Here is a 25,669-nt window from a genome sequence, read left to right as displayed (position 1 = left end):
ATCCAGAAGTGCAGAGGAACGAGCCATCCTGTGCCATGCTTGGCCATGCCATGAAGAGACATGCAGCACCATGCTGTGCTGGACTAAACGATGCCATGTGGGACCAGGCCAAACCATGCTGCCATGGCCATGCCAGGCAGGACCAAGCCTTATTGTGCTGGACCATGCTACCCCACGTTGTCATGGCCACGGGGAATGGACTATTCTTGTGGCCATTCCATGGACGGGGAATGCTGTGGCCGTGTTGTACCAAGGCATCCCATACTGCTGTGGCCATGTTGGACCAAGCCGGGCTGGACTGTGCCATCCCATGCTATCGTGTCCCTGCTAGACCAAACCACGCCATTCAGGACAGCGCCAATCCTTGCATTTGTGGCCATTCTGGACCACACCCCACCATACTGCAGTGGCCATGCCCTGCAGGACCAAGCCATGCCATGCCAGTCCATGCCACCTCCTGCTGTTACAGCTATGCTGGGCAGAATCATGCCATGCTGGATTGTGCCAGCCTATCCTTCTGTGGCCACTCCAGGCAGGATCACACCGAGCTGGACCACACCACTGCTTGCTACCGTGGCCATGCTGAACTGTGCTGGGCTAGGACCACGCCGAACAGTGCGGGGCTAGGACTGTGCTGTGCCGGTCCATGCCAGCCCATGCTGTTGCGCCCACGGCGAGCAGGACCATTACACGCCGGGAAGAACAATCCCAAGCCGAGCCCGGCCATTCCCGGCGGCGCCGCGTGGCGCGGGGCGGGCCGGGAGCGCGCCCGCGCGCGCGCGCGGCGCCTGCGCAGTGTTCCCCCAGCCCCGGCGGCGGCGAGCGCGGGTGCGTGCGCGGCGATGTCGGGGTACGGCGTGGAGGAGCGCGCCGGGCCCCACAGCCCCGAGTACCGGCTCTTCTTCAGTGAGTGCACCGGCCGCCGCCGCCGCAGCCCCTTCGCGCCCCTTCCTGACCCTCCGCACCCCGCCAGGGCTCGCCTGAGTCCGCTCAGGTGGGCGCTGCCGGGGTGTCCCCTCAGCGTCTCACTCTCGGCCCCCTCCCTTTTCCTTGCAGAGGATGGCGCCGGGCGCTACATCTCGCCGTTCCACGATATCCCCATCTACGCGGACGCCGGGAAGGTAGGAGGAGGTCCTGAAACACGGAGAGCGTCGGGGAGTTCTGAAACATCCGGGAGATCGGGGTCCTGAAACATCCAGGGGATCTGGGAACACACAGGAGACCAGGGATCCTGAAACCTCCAGGAGATCGAGGAGTCCCGAAACATCCCGGGGACCAGGGGATCTGGGAACACAAAGGGGACAAGGGGTCCTGAAACATCCAGGAGATCCGAGGTCCTGAAACATCCAAGGGACCAGGGCATCTGGGAACATCCCAGGGCCCAGGAGATGTGGAAACATGCAGGGGATCAGGTAGTCCTGAAACATCCAAGGGACCAGGGGGTCCTGCAGCCTGAGGGGGAGCCTTCCAGCTCCCCAGACTGCAGGAGCACCTCATGGAGTCATTGCCTCACCCTGCAAGGAATGGGTTTCTCGCCATCCTGGCCTCGGGTGGAGCGACCCAGGAGAAGAGAATGGATGATCTCATTCTCATTTTTTTGCGTCAGAGATGTGAGTGGTTGGCTTGAGCTTACTCATGCAGGCGTTTTGAGTTAGCTAAGCAGAAAACTGCTTTTTTCGTAATAGCTGCATCCATTCCTGTGGGTGCTGCATGATATTTCATGCTTGGGTTTTGGCTGCAGTACGCCTGCAGTATAATCTGACACTGAACAGAGGGTGAAGATGAACAGGTTAAATTCCTGCTATAGCATCTCCAGGGACCTCTTCCCTGGCAGAACCTGCCCGTTGCAGTGCTGCAGGGCTTTCACATCCTTCTAGCAGCCAGTGGTTAGTCAAATTAAGCTGTTCCGAGTAAAAAATGCCCCAGCTTCAGGAAATCAAAGTGGTTCTGTTTCAGTTTTCATTTAGTGTTTTTTCAGTGGTACCTCACGCTCTCTCACTGTGTCCTTTACTGTTGTAGCTTGTTTCTTTCTCTGACATGTACTAAAAAGCTGTGCAGCTCGGGAAATGTAGTGGAGCAACTACTACTCGTTAGAGAGAGCTGAAATTCAGAGGTGGGGAGTGGTTCTGGGAAAGGAAAAAAGAATATGCAGAGTTGAGAGATGAACCTCTAAAAAGCAGCTGATTGAGCTACTTAGGTGAAGGTGATGGAGCTACCTGAGGTGCTGTGGGAAGTCTGAAGTGGCTTTTTCCTTCTCAGAGGGGAAAAGATGGATTGTGGTCATCAAGGACAGTGGTGAAGCAGTGGCCGAGTAGGGAAGCAGTTCCCAGTGCAGGTGCCTGGCAGGTAACCCAGACAAGGAAAATCCAGATAATGCCAGGCTTTGCAAACGCCTGCAGAACAGGGGAGGAAGGAGCAGGGGAGTGAGTACAGAGGTGAGGAGGAGTTCCTTGAACTGGTAATGCTTAACAGGGGAAGCTGGGCTACTGGTGTGCCCTCAGGCACACAGTGCTGCTGCCAGCACCTCTGTGCCAAGTCATTCAGAGAAGAAAGTCACAACAGCTGAAGGTCGAAGTCCCCAAAGTTACACAATAGTGCTGGTCCCATGGGGCTCTCTCTGTGGCTAGAGTGCCTCAACACTGAGGTTTTACTCATCACTTAGCAGGTGGGCTGTCAGCTATGTTACAGGGTTCAGCTCTGAGCAAAATGTTGTCCCACTCTGTCTGGGCTCCTTGATCTTTATCCTCAGACTCTTAAGATGCTAAGAGGATTGCAGGGTGTTTTTTTCAGTCTCAGGCTGGGCTGTGTTGACCTTACCTGGACCTGTGCCGTTGCAAAGGGATGACCTTGGGCTGCTCTTTGTGTGTCTTTGGCCAAGTTGGACCATGGGGAAGTTTAAATCCTTACAAAGATGCAGCCCCAAGTCACCTTTCCCTGCCTGCAAAGCCTGTTCCACTTGCCTCATTCCTTCCCTCAAGTTAGGAATAAAAACAGTTCTATGCCTTTCTGCATACAAAATGCAAATGAGCAGTGACCCCCTGCAATTAAGGGGTTGTAATAAAGCTCTGCTAGGGACGGGTGTGAGCAAAGTCAGTGATGTAACAACACTTGTTTCACAATATCAATCCATTTATGGGGCAGTACAGGTTCGAGGGACTTTGCCATGCTAATACTGCTTAAGGTGGGGATTAGAAACCTTGCCCAGGCCAGGGAGCAAGGTTTGACTTTCTGTTAAAAGCTGTAATCTCTTCAAACAGCAGATGTTAAGGTTCAGGTGTGGAAAAGCTTGTTCTCTTGGACAGGAGGCTGCCATTGAACTCTCAGCCCAGCTGGATCAACAGGAGATATTTTCAAGTGTCACCTGTAAATGAGATACAGTGTGATGTGGTTCTGCATTTCTCCTCCATGTTTTTATCCTTACACCATGCCACTAGCAAGGTCTGCTTTTACAGGAGCGTCAGCTTGGAGAAAGAGCATCCTTCCCTACATTATGACTAGAATATTTGGGAGTGATGATCTCTCTCATTCAGGGCAGTACATAGATACTCTCACTATTAAATAGATGGCTTGTCCTCTTGGTCTTGTCTTTTCTGAATTGCCAGAGTGGCTCTTTCAGGAACATTAAACATTTTGTATTTAATAAATGTGACCCAAACCCCATTTTGTTATGTCCAGGGCAGTTTGTATGCAGCTGTTTGCCATTGATTTAACCTGTTCCTGTAGCCTAGGAATGTGATGGTGGTGTTCGTAGGTGGCAACTGTTGGGGAATGTGTGGGAACCTCCATCTGGCCTTTGGGGTTTGGTGTTTTGTGGGATTTAGCTTGAAGTGATGATGTGTGACTGCGCTACAGGATTTCTATCAGCTGTCTCAAAATTAGCACTGAAAAAAAACCAACAAAACAAAACAGCAGAAAAAACCTTATGGTTTCAGGTGAACTGGCTGGTTTCTGTGCTCCCTAGTATGTGTTCCCTAGTTTAAAGCTTGGGCCCAAGATTCCTTCCCACTCACTGCTCTTTTGCTTTCTTCAGAATGTGTTCAACATGGTCGTGGAGGTACCTCGATGGACAAATGCTAAAATGGAGGTAACTGCATTACAGTTCCAGTCTTAATCCTTAGCTTTTTGTTGATTCCTCCTCAATTCCACCTTGTTGATTCCTCCTCAGTTCCACCTCTGGAATTGGAGTGGTTTGTAACTTCTCCTGTCAGTACTTGCTTAATGCTGGAGGTCTGGTGTGGAGGCTGAGACTCTGCCGAAGTTGGAATGCCTTAGTGCTCTCCAGCGGCTTCTGATTAAAGCAATATATTATGGTTCTCAACCCCATGTCATTCCAAGGCTTGCTGGAAACCATATCCCAAGGGATGGCAATGCAACAGGGGTTGTCCAGTATCTGTCACTGGCATCAGCATCATCATCTGGTCTCCTGGCTTGTCAGTTCCATTAAAAAAAAAATTTTTTTTTATTCATAAAGGGTATAGCAGAGGGAATGTCACTTTTCTTTCAGATTTCCACAAAGGAACCCTTAAACCCAATTAAGCAAGATGTGAAGAAAGGGAAACTGCGCTTCGTAGCGAACGTATTTCCCCACAAGGGCTACATCTGGAATTACGGTGCCATCCCACAGGTACTGTGGTTTATCCCAGTGGCTCATCCATCCTGGTGGGGAGGAGGGAGGGTGCCTGCTATTGTCACTGTATTAATGAGCAAAAAGGTCAGCAGAGAGTCTGATCTGGAGCGTGGTGTTTGCAGCTGGATATATCATCCTGCTGAGGGAGAGAACCTTTCAGGAAAACAGGAGTATTTTTAAGCAGAAATACCAAGTTTTAGGCTTCTATCTGATGTTATAAAGAAGCTCCCTGAGGTTGAGCAGCTGCTGCTCATCCTCAGCTGCTCAGAGATCAGTTGGGCAGGAGCTGGCAAATCCTCTGTGGCTGAAGGGAGCTGTCATTCACTGTGCATCTGGCAATGCAGTGCCTTCAGTTCCTGCCTGGCAAAACACAAGGTTTTATCGTAATGGTGCAGGATTTAGGCTGAATCTTTATGGGAGACTCTTCTTGCCAATACCCACCACTGCACAGATGTGTCTTCCCAGAAACAGCTGGCAAGGTGGGGCCATGATAGTGACATCTGGGCACATGCTCTTAAATGGCTGGGAACTGATAGATAAAGAGGGACTTCAGACAAGGCTGTTTGCCTCTGATGTTCTCTAAGGCTGGAGTTTCCTCCGGAGGAATAAGCTGTCAGTGACAGGTCACAGGCAAACACACTGAATTTGGTATTCCTGCTCTTGACAGTAGCACATATCGAGTGTTTTCCCACATGGCTTAACACGGGGCCTCGAAGTTGAGTTGTTTCCTGCTTGAATGGATTCTGGTGCCTGTTTCTTTGTGCACAATTGTGTCTTTTGAAGCCTTTGCTTTGTCATGTGTTTGTGGATTAAAGGTGTTTATGCATCAAGAGCCTAATACTTCCTGGTAGAGAAATGTGATAGTGTTTCTGAACGGCCCCACAGCACCACCCAGGTGTCAAAACATCTTCCTGAACACTCTGGATCCATCACAAGGTCCTGACTACACTGGTCTTGTCCTGGCATGCAGAAGTTTGGGAAGAACATTCTTTTTTATATCTCAACCCCCTTAGGACTATGTGTTCCTTATGATGCAAATGGGCATGAAGTGCTTTTCACTCCTGATCAGGAACATGTTTTAAACAGCTCTTGTTTTTGGAGTCAATTAATTGGCTTCTGGAGTCTTGTCCTTCAGTGTGCATTCACCACTGTGGGTGAGATGCACTAGGGAGCATAGTGGGACTCCACATTCTTATCACTTCTCTAGGGTTAAGAGTGTCTTCAATTGTTTAATTAAAGGGAAACAATACACCCTGTCTGTCTTCCATCTCTGCTGGACTGCTATCTGGAGTTCAGGAAACTTCTGCTAAGGAATGGATAGGGAGAGAAACAGGCAGGATGCCAAATCAACAATTGCCCTTTATAGATGTGAACTTCACCTTTATGCAGTTGTAGGACAGACGAGGAAGTCTGGAATGTTGTTGAGAGGGGGTTTGTGGGAAGGAGGGAGCTGCTTACCTTTTGGATGACCTTTGCTGACCTGGCAGCAGGTGTGAAGTGGGCCATCCTCTGTTTATTCCAGGCAACTGCACGCCTGGAATCTGCTTTTTACTGCCTCTTTAAACCTCTGAGTCCTTATTTATATGTATGGTTGATTTTGGTGTTGGTTTGGGTTTTTTTTTCTAGACTTGGGAAGACCCAAGTCACAAGGATGAAAATACTGGTTGCTGTGGAGATAACGATCCGATTGATGTGTGCGAAATTGGAAGCAAGGTAACGCATCCTAAATGTCTCCTGAAACGTGTAATTAATGTCTCCAAAGTCAATTATCCAGGGACATTATTCATTTCCTACCTCCCCTCCCTTAGCAATGAGATGTTTCCCTCTGCTGCCTCTGGAGATTGTTGCTGAGATGAGCCAGGGCTGATGAGGTGCTGACAGTGAGAGCTAATTTCATGGTACCTGGCTGCTTGCTGAGCTCCTGCACAGCCTCCTGTTGTGCACTCCTTGGATGCATCAGAATGGACAACAAGGCCTTTGTCCTTGCAGGTCTGCTCTCGGGGAGAAGTCATCAAAGTGAAGGTGCTGGGCACGCTGGCTCTGATTGATGAGGGAGAGACAGACTGGAAGGTAATTGCTATCAACGTTGAAGACCCAGAAGCAGACAGCTACAATGGTGAGTTACAGCAGGGAGGAGCAGGATCAGTGCTTCCCTTTCTCCTGTGAAAACCCGCAGGAGGTGAGGACAGGGGTTGCTCCTTCTGTGCAGTGGTATTAATCAGATGTGATGCTGGAAGGACAATCCTAGAGAAAAACGTTTCACTGCTGTTTGTCACATGTGACCATGCTCTGCACAGCCTAGCATTCCAAACACAGGGTGGCTGTCCAGTGGAAAGAAAGGGATTGTCCCCCAAGCCTGTAATGAAAGCTGTTTAAATGTGTCCACACTCCTAGGGACACTGGGGATACACACCCTGAGGATGAAGCACTGACTTCCCTGAGGAGATACTCTCTGTGTTTTCAGGGTACCTGTCTGAAATGTTGCTAAGGCTGGTTGGGGAGGGGCTGAAAGAGGCACAGCCCAGGAAAACTCAGCCGAGCCACATAAATTCTGTAATTCAGTAAATTCTGTTACTGTTTCTGGCTAACAAACCGCATGTCCCCTGCCAGACATCGAGGATGTCAGAAGGATGAAGCCTGGATACTTAGAAGCTACTGTGGACTGGTTCAGAAGATACAAAGTACCTGATGGAAAGCCAGAAAACCAGTTTGCTTTCAACGGGGAATTTAAAGGCAAGGTAGGATCGCCTTCCTTTGCAGAAAGGCACCTTGTCCAAAACCTGAACTCAGGGTGTATGGGGACACAAGTGAGTTGCTGAGAGAATGGATTTTTTTGTGGGGTTGCTGATAGTTGATTTCAGTTCATCCTGCTGCTTTTCCAGCCTAGTGAGTGCAGGAATACTGGAAAAAAATGCCCAGGGTTATCACTGTGCTGTTGTTGAATATTTTCTTCATGTGGGATCACTTCAGGGCTGGGAGCCTCCATGTCAAAACCAGGTGGAAAACACCAGGTTTATTTGCTCCAGCTCTGGAGCAAAGGCAGCTTGATATCACCCTTTGCCTCCCTGACCCGTTGGATTTGTTCCACTGCAACCTGGTGCAAGTTGAACTTAACTCAGGAGTTAAAACACTTCTTCCTTCAGGCATGAAGTGTTCCCTCACACCCTGTGAGTAAGGCTCTGCCTTGGCAGCACTGCTCCTCTGCCTCTTCTCTGGGTTGGATCAGATAAGTCACTGCTCCAAGCGGGTGAAATCCTGTTTTGGTGTCCTAACTCCTGCCCTTCCTGGAGTGCCATGAGGGGTTTAGTGAGGTGACTCAACTCCTGGAGCTCCAGAGGTGGCGTAGAGGAGGGGAGCTCTTCCAAAAGCCCTCTCTGAGAAAGAAAATGGAGCAAGGAAACTGGAAAATCAGGAAAAAGGACCTCACACATGCTCTGCAGTGTTTTATTTGGCTTGGTATGGTATCCAACCAGGACATGTAGTGTTGGTGTTCACACCAACAAAGAACTGTGTGTGTTTCCTTCTCCAACTGACAGGTTAATGCTTGAGCATATATTGCTTGTTTTTAAGGAAAGAGCTTGATACTCCTGGAAACAAATTTTTAAGTAGTTGCAAAGCCAGATCAGCTGCGTGTCTTCCTGCTGGCCTGAGTTACTTGCCTGGAGTGGAAGAGAGCTCCTGGATAGACCTGGATCAGCAAGCTGTTGCAGACAAACCGAGTGGGAGGAGCAGCAGGGTGGAGGTGCTTTTATAATGGAGCACTGGCCTGAGACTGTTTCAGTTTCTTTTGGCCCCAAGCTCACTCTGTGACCTTGGCAGATCCTCCCATCTTGAAAGCAAAACAATTCTGTGCAATCCTGGTTGTTTGACTGTTGCATGCTGGGAGTTTCTGCTCTTCCTGAACGGCACCAGAGCAGAAGAGGTTTCTTCCAGCCCCTTCTAGAGCTGTCTAAAATCAGCTCCTTGTAAGTGATAGTCTGGAGAAGGTGGTCTGGTGCTTCCACATGACATGATGTTTGCTCTCATCTCTAACTTCAGGATTTTGCCCTGGATGTCATCAGAGGCACCCATGAACACTGGAAAGCTTTAATAACAAAGAAAATTGATGGAGGGGGGATCAACTGGTAGGTTAATGCTTGTGGTAATGTGGACCTTCCTCTTCCCTAAACTAAAAGCCCTGGAACTTCCCTTCCTGAGTGGTGCCGTGCTTTGTTAGCTGCTGGCTGTCCCCCCAGGCCTTTCCCCTCCACTTGGCAGCTGTTAACTGCGAGCCTTAATATTCCATTATTTAATGCTCCTGGGGGGAAGGCTGGGCTTGCAGGTTCTCACAAGTACCCAATGTCTTCCAGCACCAACCTGACTGTGTCTGACAGCCCTTTCTGCTGCAGTCAAGACTGTGCAAAAGCTACTGTGGAAGCAGTAAGTACCAGTTTGGCCAAATCCTGGTGTTATTATTGGGAAAAGCGGTGCGATTTGTATGGTGAACTGTCCTCTGTGAATGGCACGTGGAATGCTCAGGATGTTTTGGGTGGCTGAACACCAGCTTCTGGTTAAACAGGTTGGATGTGGAGCAAACCAGACATTCCTCCAGAGGCTTCTCCCTGCCCTTAGTCATCCAAGAGATGGAATCCCAAACAGAGTTTGCATGGAGGGTTAAACTTCTGAGCTGTAGCTTGGCTGTGAGCTGTTCTGAGAGGGTTTTAATATTTGGACTTCCAAGAGCTTCATAGTACAGCTCTCCATTTGAGAAAAGAGGGTCTAATTCCCCAGGGATTTTGCAGCTTCAGAATGAAGAGCTCGACATGCAGTTCCTCCTACTGAGAGAGGTGTAGTTCTCCTGTCCAGCCTCAGGAATTAATTGTGTCTCCCTAGACTTGAAGAGTACTGCTGTTAGCAACCTGAAAGGGCTTAGAGGGAGGGGACAGGAAAATTGAAATGCAAATCATGCCTCTCTTCCATAACTGGAAAGCAGAGTCTCTCTATAGCCTTGGAAAAACCTTTAAAAGCATTGTCTTGTTTTCTAAAGTGCTGGTGTCCCAGTTAGGGGTCTCAATGAGGTTTTTGAAAGCCCTCATGGAGGATGTGTCACCAGACAGGGATTTTCTCTGTCTCTGGTTGTTGAATACGAGGGAAAGCTCTTCAGAGGAGTTCTCAGAAAGTCCTTCATGCCTCTATTCCCCCATATTTTTTAAACCAACGTTGTAGGTTTTTAAAAAAAAAAGCAGCTGCCTGCACCTGTGTAGACTGGAGTGGGAGCTGCTTGTGCTGGGAATCAGATGGTCCTGGAGCCTGCACTCAGAGGAGAGCACCTCAGGCACACGAGGCACCTCCAGAATGGGGAGGCTCCAGGAACGACAGGACGCTGCACGTGAGCTCAGTTGTTCCCCCACAGCTGGCCAGCTGCCACAGGGCCTTAAATGGTGCTCAGGGAAGACTTGTGCAGCTCTAAATGATGTGTGGAGAGCGCAAGGACACCTCTGGTCTTTGATAACACCCTTCTTGTTTCAGGTGCCACCGTGTAAAGCTGCCAGCCCCATCCCACCCGAAGGTGAGTCTCAAAACCCACCCTAACATCCCAGTACAGAGCAGGGGCTTCCTCAGAGGAATTGTCCATAGGAAAATGAGGGTCTGAACTAAACCTGGATGTTGCTGTAGCCAGAGCAAGGCCCAAGGGCAAGCTGAGGGTGGTGCTGGGAGCTGAAAGAAGATCTAGGCTGACACTTACAATCCCTTCATGGGGAATAAACCTGTGGAGAAATGCGTGTCTTCCATGTGGGCATGGGAGTTAGAGATCAAATGGCTTTTCCTCCCTGAGTCAGCTGAGCCAGAGGGAAGCCTGGCTTGCTGTCCTTGCCTGCACCAAGTCAGGGATGCTCCTAATGGCAGCCTGAGCAAGGGTGACTGCTTTGGGAAAACAAATCCACATAAACAGGGTTGTACCAGAACCTGTTTGCTGTGCTGAGGCGCTGTTGCCAGGAGCAGAGGAAGCCCCTGCGCTGGAGGTGACATACACACTGCCATGTGACTAATAACTGGGTGTCTCACAGGGGACTAACTCCCTCCTTTTTTCTGCCCCACACAGTTGATAAATGGTTCTACTACCAGAAAAACTAAGTCCCGAGGATGGTAGTGAGACAGCTGTGTCCTTCCCACCGAGGAGCGTGCAGCACCAGAAAAATAGCTTCAGTGTCAGCAAGAAGACCTTGCCTGTAACTTTGCTGGTTAGAATTCCATACCTAGAAGTGACGTGTCTGCCGAGGCCTGGTGGAAGCTGGAAGAAATAATTTATAAAATCCAAACACCCTGCTTGGCGTGATCGTGTGCTCTAAGTCATGACAGGAGATCACTCACCTGGGACATGTATGGATGCTAGAAATAAAAACTACTGAAATCCAGTGCTGTGGGGCTCCTTCTTCTTTCCCTCCCTGAAGCTGAGGGGTCACAAAATCACAGAATCATTGAGGTTGGAAAAGACCTTAGAGATCATCGAGTCCAGCCTGTGACTGATTCCCCTCCTTGGTACTCAGTGCCACGTTCAGTCTTTCCTTAAACACCTCCGGGGATGGTGACTCCAGCTCACTCAAAGTCTAATCACCCTTCCTGTGAAGAAATTCCTCCTAATGTCCAACCTGAACGTCCTCAGGAGCAGCTTGAGACCTCGTCCTCAGCGTCAGTGCTGGCCTTTGTGGCGGGGGAAGGTTTACGGGGTAACTCAGGACCGTGTCCCTCGCAGGACGGGGCCGGTCTCGAACCGAGTCCCCGCGGAGCGCGGGCGGGTACCGAACCCGCGGGCTCGCGGGCGCCGCCCGCCGCAGCCCCGTGCGCGCGGGGCCAGCGGGGCCGGAAGCGGGCGGGGCGCGCACTGACGCGTTTCCGGCGGGGCGCTGGCGGCGGCCGCGGACGGGACTCGGTGGCGGCGGCGGCCCGGGGGCAGCCGGGGGTGAGTGGAGGGGGTGGCCGCGTGGGCCGGCCGGGCACGGCGGGATGATCAGCGGGGCGACGGGCGCCTGGCAGGGCCGGGCGAGGGGCGGCGGTGGCCCGGGGGGTGACACGCAGGCAGGGCGGGGGCGGGGCGGGGGCCAGGCCTCGCCGCCCGCCCTTGAGGTCGGTCCCCCTCACCTCCGAGGCCCCTCATCCCATGTCTCTTCTCGTCCCCGTTCCCCTTCGTCCCCTATCCCCCCGGCCCGGACCCCCTGACCGCGGCTCCCTTTAAGCACCGACTCTTTGTGACTCGGGGATTGGGGTTTGTCCCCCGCAGGCGTTTTATTTCCAGAGATGTCTTTCATCTTCGAATGGCTCTACAACGGCTTCAGCAGCGTCTTGCAGTTCCTAGGTAATGCCGCGGCTCCCTCCGTGCCTCAGCAGCCCCTGGCAGCCCCGTCCGGGTCGTTTTGGCTTCTCCCATTCCCAGTATCCCGTAAAAATTGGGGATTAAGGTGGTCTGGCCAGTGCAAAGTCTGGTGAGGAAGCTGCGTATCAATAAAGGGGCTTTTACACTGGTGCAGAGAAACTTTGGGAGTATTTGGAGGTGTTGGGCTCCAACTCAGATGTTTCTCTTACCCTTTGGGAGCCTGAGCAGCTGGGCTGGCACCCAGGGCTGGTCCAGCCCCAGGCAGAGGTGCTACCTCACCAGGAAGGGAACCCCATCTTCCTCGTTCTCCTTCCAGAGGAGGGTTCTTCTGGATTCCAGTGGAACTCCTTGCTGGGGTGCCCATTCTCCTGATCCCCTCTTGAAGGGAGGATGAGAGGGATGGGGTGAGAAAAAGTCTCCTTTGGGAGCATTCCTGTGATAGACATAACAAAAATCAGCTTATGCTAAGAAAACAGTGTACTGTTCCCTGCTTTGCACTTTTTCTGGACAGCTCTCTGCTGTCTTTTATGGGTTTGTTCAATTTTCACATCTTTTGAGACAGATTGATCCGTAATACTCTGCTGCACATTGTCCTCTGCTGTTAGGATGGACCGGGGGAAAGAATGGGAGCATGAGCTTAGGAAATGTCCATCACTGTAAACGTGCCTTGGAAAAGGCCTGTTTGAGCTGTATGTGTTTACCCTGCTGCCCCATGTCCATGCTGGAAGTGTGCACAGGTGGCAGCAGAGATCTGGGAAAGGGCTTCCCCGAAAAACAGCGGCTGCAGCGCAGCAGCGTTCCGGCTCCCGCTGGAGTTTTCCTCTTCCTTTGTTCCTTCTCCTCACAGGTTTGTACAAGAAATCTGGAAAACTGGTGTTCTTGGGGTTGGATAACGCAGGAAAAACCACTCTGCTGCACATGCTCAAAGATGACAGGCTGGGTCAGCACGTCCCCACGCTACATCCCAGTAAGTCTCCCTAGGTAAAGCCTCCCAGCATGGCTTTTCCTCTGGAATTTTGGGGATACGGTATAGGAGGACACCCCTCTGTCTGGCAGATCTGAGGGTCTTAGAACTTGAGCTGAGGTTGCAGCTGCACTGTGGTTCCCCAGGCTGAAGTGCATCTGTGTTTTTCCTCCCTAGAAATGCCCAAGAAGTGGTTGGCTCTATTAATTGAAAGGCAGGATTTTCCTAAAAGTGAAATAAAGGATAATAATTGCAGGTTAAAAAGCTTCAGTGGGAAGTAGGAAAAATTACTTTCTGCCACTCGTGATTTTGTGAAATGGCTCCATTTCAGCCACTGAATTCTGCAGGAAGTACAGGGAATTCCTTGTTGGAGGAGCTTGAGTGATGCCAGCACGAATGCCAGAGAAATTCTGTCTGTCACTACTTCCTTGTTTTCCTGAATCCCAGCCTATGTTTTCCATTTCAGCATCAGAGGAGCTGACGATTGCTGGAATGACCTTCACAACTTTTGATCTGGGTGGACATGAACAAGGTAAGGGAAAAATGACCAAAAATTGATCCGGACAAGTGCCAGCAATTAGCAGTGCTTAATTATTTGTTGCCTGGATTTATTTATGGAACAACATGTGGAAGCGACCTCCTGACTGTAGGATTGCTTGGAAGGAAATGCTGCCAGTTCATGCTCTGCTGCCTGAAATATTTTTAGCTGTGGAAGACTCCGATATAATTTAGTCTGAATAAATGATGAATTCTTAGTTCTGCACTTTCTGGAAGTTTTAAACACAGGTGTTTTGCCCTTTTATACACAAAACTATGGGAAGGAAGACACCCTGGCTAAAAAGTCAGTCATGATTACGGAGGTTTGGTGGAGTTTTCCCTGCATGGAGATTTCACAGGGCCATGTCTGTCCCTTGTGTTTTCCAGCTCGCCGGGTCTGGAAAAACTATCTGCCTGCCATCAATGGGATTGTCTTCCTGGTGGACTGTGCAGATCACTCACGGCTTATGGAATCCAAAGTTGAGCTTAATGTAAATACACTTCTTTTCTTTCCCTTCTCCAAGACCTCTGATCAGCTAAATTATAAATAACAGCCATCTCTCCCAGAGCTGGAGGAGTCTGGATGTCCTTACTCTGGGTTGACCACAGGCAGCTGAGTTCAGGAGAGGCTCAGATTGGACACCAGGAGGAATTTCTCCATGGGAAGGGTGCTCAGGCCTTGGGAGGGCTGCCCAGGGAGGCTTAGAGTCCCCATGCCTAGAGAAGTCCATGGAAGGCCTGGACAGTGCTCTGGGCTGGGGACAAGGTGGGCATTGGGCACAGGTTGGACTCCATGGGCTGGGAGGGCTTTTCCAACCTCAAGATTCTGTGAGTCTTCCATAGGAGTATGGAAGCCCCAGAAACGAGCCCTTGTTGGTCACAGAGCTTAAACAAAACCATTTTCTTCAGGCAACAACTCCTTTTTCCACCTCTCTGCTCAACTCTTTTTGGCTCTTTCATGCAGGCATTAATGACAGATGAGACAATATCCAACGTGCCAATCCTTATCTTGGGAAACAAAATCGACAGACCAGAGGCCATCAGTGAGGAGAAACTGCGGGAGATCTTTGGGCTCTACGGACAGACCACAGGAAAGGTAGGGAGGCATCCAAATCTCGGATTGTCACACGCAGGGAGGAGCTTGCCTGCTTCCTTGCAGATTGAGGCCTGATGGGGTCGTTACTGGGAATTTGTCCACTAACTGGCCAAGGTGAATCAATAGTGATGATGATGATGTGCCTAAAGGGAGCCTGCAAGGGAGAAACTGTTTAAAAGCCATTGAGTGGTGGGACAAGAGGGACTGGCTCCCCGCTGTCAGAGGGCAGGTTCAGATGGGGAATTGGGAAGAGGTTCTTCCCTGTGAGGGTGGTAAGTACCTGGCACAGGTTGCCCAGAGAAGCTGTGGCTGCCCTATCCCTGGAAATGTTCAAAGCCAGGTTGGACAGGGTTTGGAGTAACATGGTCTTGTGGGACCAGGCAATGGGGTGGAATGAAGTGATCTTTAAAGTCCCTTGTAACCCAAACCTCTGATGATGCCCTTGGGCAAATTTTGAGGCTGCTGGAATTGTGCAAAATGCACTGCACACATGAAGGGGCCTGCCAGAGGAGCTCCCCTGGATGGCTGTGGCTCACTGAGTGCTTCCCTGAGGGCACCAGGGGTGCAGATATGACTCCTGTTTGGATTTCCCCAGGGAAATGTGCCACTGAAGGACCTGAATGCGCGCCCCATGGAGGTGTTCATGTGCAGCGTGCTCAAGAGGCAAGGCTACGGTGAGGGCTTCCGCTGGCTATCGCAGTACATTGACTGATACTGGTACAGACACGAGAGTTTTACTCCTCTGGACTGATCCTGTTCACAGCTTCCTATGGACTTTTCTATTAGAACATGGAAGGCTTTCCAAGCGCATACTGGCATTGTCCAAGAGACTCCTGGTTTTCCGGCTGCCCTTATGGCACAGTGGTGACACCACTCTTTTCCACATGGCAGGGAGGCAGCGCCGTTCCTGAGTTGTCCCTGCCAGTTCGGTGACAGGTGGGCTGCTCCAGTCTGGGAAGGCAAAACTGCACACTGCAATGTAACAGCTGAAAAAGAGAGCACGTCTCACCACTGTGGTTAATTGACTTCAAAACCAAACAAAAACAGGAAAGGAAAAAGCAATTCTATTTTTTAAAGAAAGTGTTAATGTAAATGACGTCCCTTCTAACTTTTTAGGTTAACTTTCATCTTGTTTAGTCCAGAGCCTGGTTTAGGGTTTTTTAAAGATATATTTAACGGTATTTAGGTATTTCACAAATTACTGAACCAAGGTATCACAATATTAGAAGTCTTCAATAAACATAGCATTTGGGCTTAACTGAGCTGTAGGGTGGCTGTGCTGTGTCACGCTGACCAACGACGGCGAGGTGCCGTTAGGACTGAGGTGTGCAATCCCAGCTTCTTTAGTTTACAGGGTTTGTTTTTTTTTTATTTTTCTAGTTGGGGAGGAGCACCTGGTGCAGGTGTTGGGGGTGGTGTTCAGTAGGAAGGGCTGCCTGGTTCCCCCTCAGGCCAGACTCTCCTTTGAGGATCCTCTGGCCATGCCATCACCATAAGAACCACGGAGCTGTTGTGGTTGTAGCATGGAAGTGTTTGACATTTGCATATCATGAGGTAATTAATGTAGACTAAACCGGTTTCTTTTATACTCTCAATGGACTTTTTTTTTTTTTTTTTTGTCTGAAGTTTCATTGCTGTCTGGCACTCATTTTCAGTTCAATAAAGACATGTCTTTCTCCTCTGAAGGGGCAATGAACCTCAGTCTGGCTTGGTGTTTGCTGGGCTTTGGGGCCATCAGAACACCGGCCACAGAGTTCCAGAAGTGTTTGGACAACTCTCTCAGGCACAGGGTGGGACTCTTGGGGTTGTCCTGTTGAGGGCCAGGGGCAGAACTCAATCCTTGTCACTTCCCACTCAGAATATTCATTCAGTGTGTCCATAATTCTGTGACCTGTGGGGTGCAATGAGGGAAACTGAGGCAGGATGGAAGAGCCACTTGCTTCCCGGCTGGCAACCTGGGATTGCCAGGTTTGCAGGGGCTTTGCTCTTAGTGTAAGGACCCACACCGAGCCCCAGCCAGCCAAGAAGAGAGAGGAGGGGCTTCTGCTCTGACTAGCGGTGTTCAGGGAGAATTTTAGTTCTCCCAATGGGATTCTCCCAGTCCCGGTACCTCTGTTGGAAATAAAGGTTTGATACTCATTTGTGCTGCGGTTGAGGTGGGAAGCGAGCGTGGCTGTGGGATATCCGGGCCGAGGGTCCCGGGGAAGCGGGATCTGGGGGCCAGCGCTGGGACATGGGGGCCGAAGGCGGCTGCGGGCCGACGTTCCTGATTCTCCCAGGGAAGCAGGGGTCGAGGGACGGCTCCGAACTAGGTATCCCTCGTGTCCCGGGGAAGCCAGGCCCGAGAGGCCGCTCCGGGTCGAGGCTCTCGGGGCGCGCGGCACCCCCAGCGAGGGCCCCGCGGGGGCGCGTCCGCCACGTGCGCGCCCCGCCCCAGCCAATGGGGAGGGCGCAGGGAGGGGCCGCAGCCAACGGGCGCGCGGGGCGGGCCCGGGGCGGGGCGGGCCCGGCGATGGCGGCGCCGCCGTGCTGCGCGGTGCGGGTGAGGGGCGTGGGCGGCGGCGATGGCGGCTGCAGCGGGTTGGTGCTGAGCCGCCGCCCCGCGCTGGTGCTGTGCCACGCCGCCGTCTTCGCCCCGTTCCTGCGTGCCGGCCCCGCCGCCTGGGCACGGCCCGCCGCGCTGCCGCCCGCCGCGCTCCGGCCGCGCCCGCGCCTCAGCGTCGTGCTGGGCGCCGAGGCCGGCGGGCTGCGGGAGCTCGATGCGCGGCTGCTGGCGCTGGTGCCGTGCGCGACGTTCCGGCGGGCGCTGGAGCGTGGCCTCGGGCGGGCGGACCGGTGGCGGTTCGGGGCTGATGGGGAGGCGGGCACCGACCCGCGGGCGCTGCCCTGGTTCGCCTGGCTGCAGGTGCTCGGCCTGGACGCGCCCGAGGGCGGGTGGGCGGCGCTGGCTAGCGCCGGCAGCCTGCGCAAGGGGCAGGCCCTGCTGGCCTGCGGGTCCCCCTTCGGAGACCTGTGCCCCGAGCTCTTCCTCAACACGCTGAGCCGGGGGGTGGTCAGCAACCTGGCGGGCGAGGAGAACGCCCTGGTGCTCACCGATGCCCGCTGCTTGCCCGGCACAGAGGGCGGCGCCGCCTTCGTGCCGTCGCCCGACGGGCCGCGCGTGGTGGCCGTGATCGCCACCTCTTTCTGCTGGAAGGGCGCCGAGTGGGTAGGGCTCACGCTGCTCTGCTCCCTCGCCGCCATCCTGCGCAGCAGCGCCGGTGTCCTGGGCGAAGCCGGGATCGTGGTGCCGCCGGTGCCTGCGTGGGTGGCTGCGGTGCCCGCGAGCAGCGGGCAGGACCCCCTGGGCTGGACGGCGCTGGTGGAGTGCGGGGCGACCTGGGGCTCCGGGGTGCTGCTGGCACCAAGGATGCTCCTCACCTGCCGGCACGTTGTGGAGGCCAGAGCCCCGCTCCATGTGACACCGGCAGCCGGCCCCGGCCAGTGAGTGCGGTTGTGCCCCCCCAGCCTTAAGCTCCCCACCGTGCGTGTCCCCGGCCATCACATTTCGTTACTCGTGTCCTTAGGGATGCCGCCGTGCTCAGGGGACGTGTGGTGTTTGCCACCGAGGAGTCGTCCCCCTTCGACGTGGCTGTGGTGGAGCTGGAAGAGAGCGTGCCAGGCTTTGTCCCGCCGTGCCTGGCTGACACCTTCCTCCCAGGTAAGCAATGGGGGGACGCGGGGTTGGGGCTGCCTCGCCCCCGTGCACCCACCTCCTGCCTCTCCCATTGCAGGAGAAGAGGTGAGCGTGGTGGGCTTCGGGGCGTTGGGGCGGGTGTGCGGCCCCTCGGTAACAGCAGGGGTCCTCTCGGCCGTGGTGGCGGTGGCTGGGTGTCCTGTCATGCTGCAAACCACCTGTGCCGTCCACGGGGGCTCCAGCGGCGGCCCCCTCGTCTCCTCCCGCAGCGGATGCCTCATGGGTAAGCCAGGGGTTCTCCCCGTGGGTAGGTGGGGGGGGTCCCGTGGGTGTCCCCTGGCTGGACCCAGTGACATGGGCATCACTCCCTCCCCGCCAGGCATCGTGGCCAGCAACACGCGGGACACCACTGTGGGGGCCACCTACCCCCACCTCAACTTCTGTATCCCCATCACCATCCTGAAGCCCCTCATTGCACGCTACCGCCGCACTGGCGACCCCGATGCCTTCGCTGGGCTCAACCGGGTGGGTGAGGGGGTACGGGCGACTTGGCAGCTCCAGCAGCACACAGGACCCCCCAGCAAGCTCTGACCCCCTTCCTGGGGGGCTTGTACCAGGGATTGGGCTGCCACATCCCTTTTTTCACCCCGGTGGTATGGGGCCCAAGCACCTGGATTGCACATAGCCGGTGGAGCATGGGCACCCTGGGGGCAGGGGATATGACACAGTGCCTTTGACAGCTGCTGACAACCCCAAACTGGGGAGGTTTGCGGTCTGCATTATTGTTTTATTTTCTCCCTGGAGCCATAAAAGCTGTGATTTGAGGCCCTGGTGTCTTGTGGTGCTGAGTGGCTGCAGGGGGGGGTGGTGGAGGCCCTCAGTAGGGCATGGGTTGGGTTGGAGGGGGCAGGTTATAAGGGATATTCTAGGTCAGGGATAGGATTGGGTTAGGGTCTTGTTTGGGGTTGGGTAAAAGCATGGGGAGGGAAGGCAGTTCTGAGTCCTTCTACAGCTCTGGGCCCTGGGGAAAGGGGGTTAGTTTGGGGTCCTGGAGATGGTCAGGGGCTGAGGAGGGGACATATCCCTGGGGATGGAGGCCAGTTCCAGCTCCATTGCAGCAGAGTGCAGGAAGCAAAGCCAGGGTGCTGGCAGGGGGACATTCCTACCCCAACCTACTCCTCAGCCCAGCAGTGCCCACTTATGGAAGGGCACAGCACCACCACCCCCCCTCTCCCCAGGATACCCCTGCAGGGATGGTGGGTGCAGGGGAGGCACAGGAGGTGCCAGGGGGAGGAATGGGCGGGCGAGTGTTTCACACAGCAAGGGGTATTTATTTCACAGCCGCTACACAATGCCGGGGGCCGGGGCAGCCGCGTAAGCACAACATGAGGGGGAATGCAGGGAGGAAGGGGGGGCAGCTTATCTATAAGGGGGGGTTGTTGGTTTTGGTTTTTTTTCCTTTTTATTCCCCACTTTTATTAGCGCCATTTGCCCGGTTGAAGACCACGCAGCAGCACACTAGGCCTACAAGGCTCTACCCGAAAAAAAAAAAAAAAAAAAAAAAGCTCAAATTCGCACAAGAGCGGCCCCCCCCCCGCCCCGCCCGTCCCCTCCCCGGGCGAGCGCCCCGTTGCCCCGTCCCACAAAGGACCAGAGGGGGGAACACCCACCCCATGCCACACCGGCAGCGGGGGGGGATCACGGGGACCCCCAGCTGGGGGACTGCCTCCCGGCCGTGCCGCCCACCCGGGCTCTCCTCCTCCTCTACCAGATGTAGCCGCCGTCGTCGCCCTCGCCTGCTTCACCCTCCTCTTCCTCGCCTTCCTCGCCCGCCTCCTCCGGCTCCTTCTCCTCCTCGTCCTCCCAGCCCACACTGCTCCCAAAGTCGCCCGAAAACCCCGTTGCTTCATCTGGGGGCGCGAGGGGCAGAGAGGTTCAGGACGGTCCCGGGGCTGCAGCCCCATCCCCAGGCGGGCGCTCCCCGCAGCTCTCACCGCAGTCAGGGCTGCCGTGGCCGCGGGTGCCCGTCAGCTCAGCCCCATGCTGGTCCACACACCAGCACTCGCCGCCACCCGGCTCGCACTGTGCCCGCCGGTAGTAGCCATCCTCATCGCAGCTGGGAATGAAGGTGCCTGCAGGGAAGCAACGGCCCCCCACCCCCCCCAAACACGTGCAGTGCCAAAGCCCCCCAGGGAATTCCCCATCCTCATCGCAGCCCGGCTGTGCGGGGCACTGCTGGGGGAAAGGGCCCTGGGACACTCCACTCACCCAGCTTTTTTTTGGTTCCTTCTTGGATCTGGATCTTCTCCAGCTCCCTGAGACAGGGTGGCTCTGCAGCAATGCCACATGCTGCTCTTAGGGTGGGCATGCAGCCCCCCATGGCCGGCAACCCCTCACCCCACACAGTGTGCGCCTCCAAACTCATAGCATTCATTCATTCCGGTGGCGTGCATCCTCCCAGCCCATGGAGTGCAATCCCCCAACAGCATGGAATACATCCCCCCAGACCCCACAGTGTGCATTCCCCACGATATGCACCCACCCTGGCCCATGGAGTACATCCCCTCAGCTCCTTCGTGTGTATCCCCCTGGCCCCATGCTGTACATCCCCCAGTGATGCACATCGCCCTTAACCCAAGATGTGCTTCCCCATGACCCACACCACATATACCCACCATAGTTTCCAGCCCCCCTGCCCCAAACCCTGTGGTGTACCTCTCCCCCTCTGGCAAACATCCCACCGACACCCCAAACCCACAGCAGGGATTGCCCATTACCCCATGACATAAGCCCCCCATGATGCACTTCCCTCCCACACCCACGTTTACTCACAGCATGGGTTCCTTATGACCCCAAGATGTACAACCCCGATCCTACAGCATGGATTCCCCAATCCATGGCACGCATCCCTCAGGACATCCACCCCCAGCCCCACGAGATGCATCCTCCTGACCCCACGGTGTCCAGCCCCCGGCCCCTGTAGCACCATTCCCTCCCTGCCCGGACGCACTTTCCCTCCAGAAGCAGAAGCACCACTCGGGGGCGGAGACACGGCCATCCTTGGAGGTGTCGCAGGAGTTGAAGAAGGCGCGGATGCACACCTCGTACTTGTCCAGGTTGATGGCGGCCAGCTCGGCCGCCTCCAGGAAGAGATCCCTGCTCGTGTCCAGCCGGGTGAACATCCACCCCACCGCCTCCTTGCAGGTGGCTGCCACGCTCCTCTCCAACGCTGCAGGGCAGGATGAAGCCCGTGGCTGCCCGGCCCCGCCAGGGACAGCACCCCGTGTCCCCTCCCTGTGTGGCGGGGACATGTACCAGTGGTGGGGCTGGCGGGGAGCCCGCCGGAGCCGTTCTGCTTGGCATTCTCACGCAGGAGCTGGAACCAGTCGCGCAGGCGGTCACCCAGGTCGGCCAGATCCTGCCCGGTGCACAGTTCTGGGGGGTCCAGCGGGGCAGTGTCAGGCCGGGCAGAGCTCGGGGACAGTCCCCCGGTGCCCTGCTCCCCAATTACCTTGTTTGCTGTCGCCGGCAGGGCTATGCGGGGTCGGGCAGGGGCACTGCCCCTCGCACCGCACCGTCAGCTGCTTGCTGGCCAGGCACGCCTGCTGCTCCAGCTTGCACTGCGGGGCGGCAGCGGGATGTCGGCAGGGGGACACAGGGCACAAGGCCCCGTCCCCGCGGCGGGTGCCGCTGTCCTTACCGCCGAGCTATAGGTGTGGCCGTCGGAGCCGCAGACGGCAGCCACCGGGGCGGCGTGGCAGGGCTTGCAGCCCCCGTGCGCCTTGGGGCCCAGTGGCTTGATCCTGCACGGGCGAGAGGGTGCTGAGCCCCCCGCCTCGGGCCCCCCTTCCTCCTGCCGCCGCTCGGCCTCGGCACCGCCGGGCTCCTACCTGTGCTCCAGCTTCTTGCGGCTGATGCACATTGCGCGCTGATAGCCCTGCGCCACGCACACCTTGTGCCGGCTGCACTTCACCTTCTGGCAAGGGTCCTTGGTGGTGTCCAGGGCTGGGGGGGGCAGAGAGGGACTGGGGCAGGCAGGCACACCCCAGTGGAGCCCCCGCAGCCCCGGCCACCAGCCGGCCCGGCACAAAGCGCCATTCAGGCTGCAGCTGGGCAGCCGCCTCGGCACCAGCTGCTGCTTCCTGGCTCGCACAGACCCCACTGCCGCTCCCAGCCAGAAGGGAAGAGTCCGGGGGGTACAAACAGAGAGTGCGACGCACACCCCCCGCCTCCCCCCCCCACACACCATACTGGCTGGCACCGAGCCCACTGTGCCCCATCCCAAACTTATCTCAGCGGTACCTTCATCCCCGGGCTGGTTGTCCTCCCAGCTCTTGATGTAGTCATCCTGCAAATTGGGGAGAGCCTGCATGAGTGCAGGTAGTGGGAAAGGTGACACCAGGCCAGGCGTGCCATCACCCCACTCGGGGCCACCAGCCTGGAGAGGCTCCCGCTGCACACACCCCTGGGCACCCCCACAGTGGGAGGGCAGGCAGCAGGGGCAGGGAGCAGCCTCCCCGCACAAGCGGGGCATCACCCCCTTGGTAGCCCCTCGAGGCTCACCTCCACCTCCTGGCAGCACGGCAGCGTGATGGCCCAGCCGGCACCAAGAAAAGAGAAAGAAAGAGAGAGAAGAGAGCCCACTGTCAGCTCTGGGACAGCCTAAAGCCCCGCACCTGGCCCCAACCCACAGTGACAGGCACCCTGTGCCAGTGGGGCATCCCGACCTTTTGCCACCAGCCCTGGATATCACTGGCACTGACAACCAACTTGCTCCCTCATCTCTGGCTCTAGACCTGTAATCCTGGAGAGCCTTTACACAGAATAAAGCCTTCCCCCATCAGCCAGCTGGGAAAGCCAGGCAACAGAGATGGACTGGCACTGGGTGGAGGAAGCCCTTGGGAGCCCAGTGAGGACCTCAGAGGATCCCCATGGTGCTGTCACCCTGATTCTTCAATCGTGAGCCCAGAACGAGTGGGCCAAGATGGATGTCACTGCCTGGGGAGGCAGAACTGCTCCCATAGGACCCTGAAAGCATCCTGGGGGTGTGGGGGTGTAGCAGGGACTCAAACCCTCCCAGTAGGCAGTATCACCTGCTCCACGGGATGCTCTGGGGTAGGCTTTGCGATTAGGCGGGAGCATCCTTGCCGCCCCGGGGAGGGTGGGCAGGATTTGGGATGGCAGCTGGAAGCAGCGGCACGGGAGGCAGCTCTGGAGGGGATGTCTCGCTCCAGCACGGCGGTGTTTGCACCACAATCGATAGCTGCTTTCCCGTGCCGTGATTGGTAACACTGCGGCGCCCGGCAGCTCCCTGCAGCGCAGGTCTCGCCACGGCCGCCGGCCTCGTCTCCATGCATCCCCCCACCGGTGCTGCTCAGCCGAAAACCCCACAAATCCATGGATTTGCTTATTAATCCAGTCTAGCTGCCAGGAGGGCTGCTCCCCCCCCAGTGCACCAGCCATGCCACAGCAGGGTGGGCCCCACGTGTGCTGCCAGCGCCCGGGGATGGGGATCCCTCTGCCCTGAACTCCCCCGGGATGCTCAGTGCCATGGGGGCACGCCTGCAAGTACTCCCCTCGAGCACTCACAGTCATCCGAGGTCCCAGGTGCCCAGTGCTGGTATTGGCCAGCAGAGGTGTTGCAGGCAGGGGTCTCCAGGGGAGGAATTTACACCTTTGGACCTCACCCATGCTCTGCCCCCCTAACTGGTTTATTTTGGTGGGCACATCTCCCTTGCTGCCATCCATCCATCCATCCATCCATCCATCCATCCATCCATCCATCCATCCATCCATCCATCCAATCCTTGCTGCCAAGGTGAACCCGTGAGTGTGCATCTGAACAAAGACCAGAGGGGCTGGCTTGGTGCGGGGGGGGGGGAGCTCGGGGTGTGCCCCCTCCCTGCCCAGCTGCTGCAGGTGTCCTGGGACTCCCCAGGATGGGGCTGCAGCACCATGTCCCCCACCCTGGAGGACACAGGTTTGAGGTGTAAAACGAGCCTAGGAAAAACCCTGATGGCCCCATAAAATTAAAGACTGGAGTTAAATGCCATCGAGGCTGTTCGCAAGAGCTGTGTAACAGGGAGGGGTGACAGGATCCTGAGCCCTGTGTGCCAGCTTCTCCAGCAGTGTCCGCGTCCTCATCCTCCCTGCCTCGCGTCCTCCACATCTCCAGGGGTCACCAACCCGTGGAGGCAGCGCCGGCCCCGGCTGCGGCACCGCGCGGGGCTCCGGGGACACCTGCGGGGCTCGGGGGAGCGGGAGTCCGGGGGGATGCTCGTGCTCTGACATGAGCTGGGCTGTCACCGAGGGTTTCAGGCCACGGCGCAGCCCCCGTAAGGGGCGGGCGGGCTCTGCCTGCACCCCCATGTGGGGCACGGGGAGAGCACCCCGGTCACCGGAGAGCGTCGCTTTGGCATCAAGCCCTGGCCATGGAGGCGTTGGCATAAGCGGCTTTGGCGACGGGCAAGGAGGTGGCGGCGCTGCCGGAGCCGGCGAGCATCCCCCGGGTACCGGGGCCGGCAGCCGCCCGCAGCCGCCCACAGCCGCGGCGGGGTGCGGGCACCGCCGAGCATCCCCGGGCGCCCGCGATGGGCCCGGGGCCGGGGAGGCTCGAGCTGCGGCAGCCGCAGCGGCGGGGCGGGGAGGGGGCTCCCGGTGCCCGGCAGCGCGTCCCGTCCTCCCCGCCCCGCTGCCGGCGCGGACTCACGTCTCGGAAGCGGTTCCAGTGCTTGATCCTGCCGCCGTACTGGGAGATGGACGAGAGCCACTGCTCGTCCTCCATGAAATTGCCGGGGCTCTCCCCTGCCGCGGCGGGCCCGGGGCCGGTGGCGGGGCCGGTGGCGGGCCCGGGGCCGGCGGCGGCGGCGGCGGGCAGGAGCAGGGCCAGCAGGGCCAGCAGGGCGCGGCGCCCGCCGCAGCCCCGCATGCTGCCGCAGCGCCGGGGGAAGCGGGCGCGGTGCGGAGCGGTGCGGTGCGCGCAGGGAGGCGCCGCCAGCGAGTGCGGCCGCGGGGCGGCACCGGGCTGCACCGGCGGGAGGGCCGGGGCGGGGCCTCCGCCGCGCCCTCCGCACCTGCGCGCCGGCACCGGGGCGGGGGAACCGCCTGCACGGCACGGCCGCAGCAGCGGTCCCCCTTCTCTCCCCATCCTGCACCCCCGTCCCTGACCTGTCCCCGTCCCTCGTCTCTCATCCTGCATCCCGCACCCACTGCCACACCCCCGTCCTGAAGTCCTCGTCCTCCACTACTGGTCCCTACCGAGTCCCCCATCCTACATTCCCCATTCTGCATCCCCTGATGCACCCCCTTCCCGCATCCTCTATCCTGCATTTCTGGTCCCTATCGGGTCTCCATTCCATATCCCACATCCTGCATCCCCTGCCACACCCCTATCCTGCACCCCTCATCCCTGGTTCATA

At 56.4% G+C, this 25,669-nt stretch overlaps 4 protein-coding genes across 4 annotated transcripts; 3 read left to right on the top strand and 1 right to left on the bottom strand.

The window, feature by feature from the left end:
* Positions 1 to 798: 798 nt before the first annotated feature.
* PPA1 (inorganic pyrophosphatase 1) lies at positions 799 to 11,022 on the top strand. The gene is made up of 11 exons (XM_040071631.1): positions 799 to 906; positions 1,057 to 1,121; positions 4,031 to 4,084; positions 4,505 to 4,624; positions 6,254 to 6,340; positions 6,617 to 6,743; positions 7,238 to 7,365; positions 8,666 to 8,751; positions 8,977 to 9,046; positions 10,136 to 10,175; positions 10,710 to 11,022. Exons 1-11 carry the CDS (start codon positions 843 to 845, stop codon positions 10,739 to 10,741), a joined length of 873 nt encoding a protein of 290 aa, XP_039927565.1. The 5' UTR covers positions 799 to 842; the 3' UTR covers positions 10,742 to 11,022.
* A 480-nt stretch (positions 11,023 to 11,502) lies between these two features.
* Positions 11,503 to 16,276, top strand: SAR1A (secretion associated Ras related GTPase 1A). Its single transcript, XM_040071934.2, has 7 exons — positions 11,503 to 11,567; positions 11,886 to 11,960; positions 12,826 to 12,945; positions 13,409 to 13,474; positions 13,867 to 13,970; positions 14,444 to 14,575; positions 15,171 to 16,276. Exons 2-7 carry the CDS (start codon positions 11,903 to 11,905, stop codon positions 15,285 to 15,287), a joined length of 597 nt encoding a protein of 198 aa, XP_039927868.1. The 5' UTR covers positions 11,503 to 11,567; positions 11,886 to 11,902; the 3' UTR covers positions 15,288 to 16,276.
* Positions 16,277 to 17,087: 811 nt separating this feature from the next.
* Positions 17,088 to 19,075, top strand: TYSND1 (trypsin like peroxisomal matrix peptidase 1). Its single transcript, XM_040071240.2, has 4 exons — positions 17,088 to 18,058; positions 18,142 to 18,275; positions 18,349 to 18,534; positions 18,631 to 19,075. The coding sequence occupies exons 1-4, from the start codon at positions 17,088 to 17,090 to the stop codon at positions 18,840 to 18,842; spliced, it is 1,503 nt and encodes a 500-aa protein (XP_039927174.1). The 3' UTR covers positions 18,843 to 19,075.
* A 486-nt stretch (positions 19,076 to 19,561) lies between these two features.
* SPOCK2 (SPARC (osteonectin), cwcv and kazal like domains proteoglycan 2) lies at positions 19,562 to 25,179 on the bottom strand. Its single transcript, XM_058421620.1, has 10 exons — positions 24,961 to 25,179; positions 22,554 to 22,599; positions 22,142 to 22,256; positions 21,952 to 22,054; positions 21,763 to 21,871; positions 21,567 to 21,686; positions 21,262 to 21,480; positions 20,520 to 20,582; positions 20,246 to 20,383; positions 19,562 to 20,161 (listed from the first exon to the last, which is right to left on the bottom strand). The coding sequence occupies exons 1-10, from the start codon at positions 25,177 to 25,179 to the stop codon at positions 20,016 to 20,018; spliced, it is 1,278 nt and encodes a 425-aa protein (XP_058277603.1). The 3' UTR covers positions 19,562 to 20,015.
* Between the last annotated feature and the right edge of the window lie 490 nt (positions 25,180 to 25,669).

This window comes from Hirundo rustica, chromosome 8 (genome assembly GCF_015227805.2).
Source record: "Hirundo rustica isolate bHirRus1 chromosome 8, bHirRus1.pri.v3, whole genome shotgun sequence".
Classification (NCBI taxonomy): domain Eukaryota; kingdom Metazoa; phylum Chordata; class Aves; order Passeriformes; family Hirundinidae; genus Hirundo; species Hirundo rustica.
Note: the sequence above shows the minus strand (reverse complement) of the source record. Positions and strands in the feature narration are given on the sequence as shown.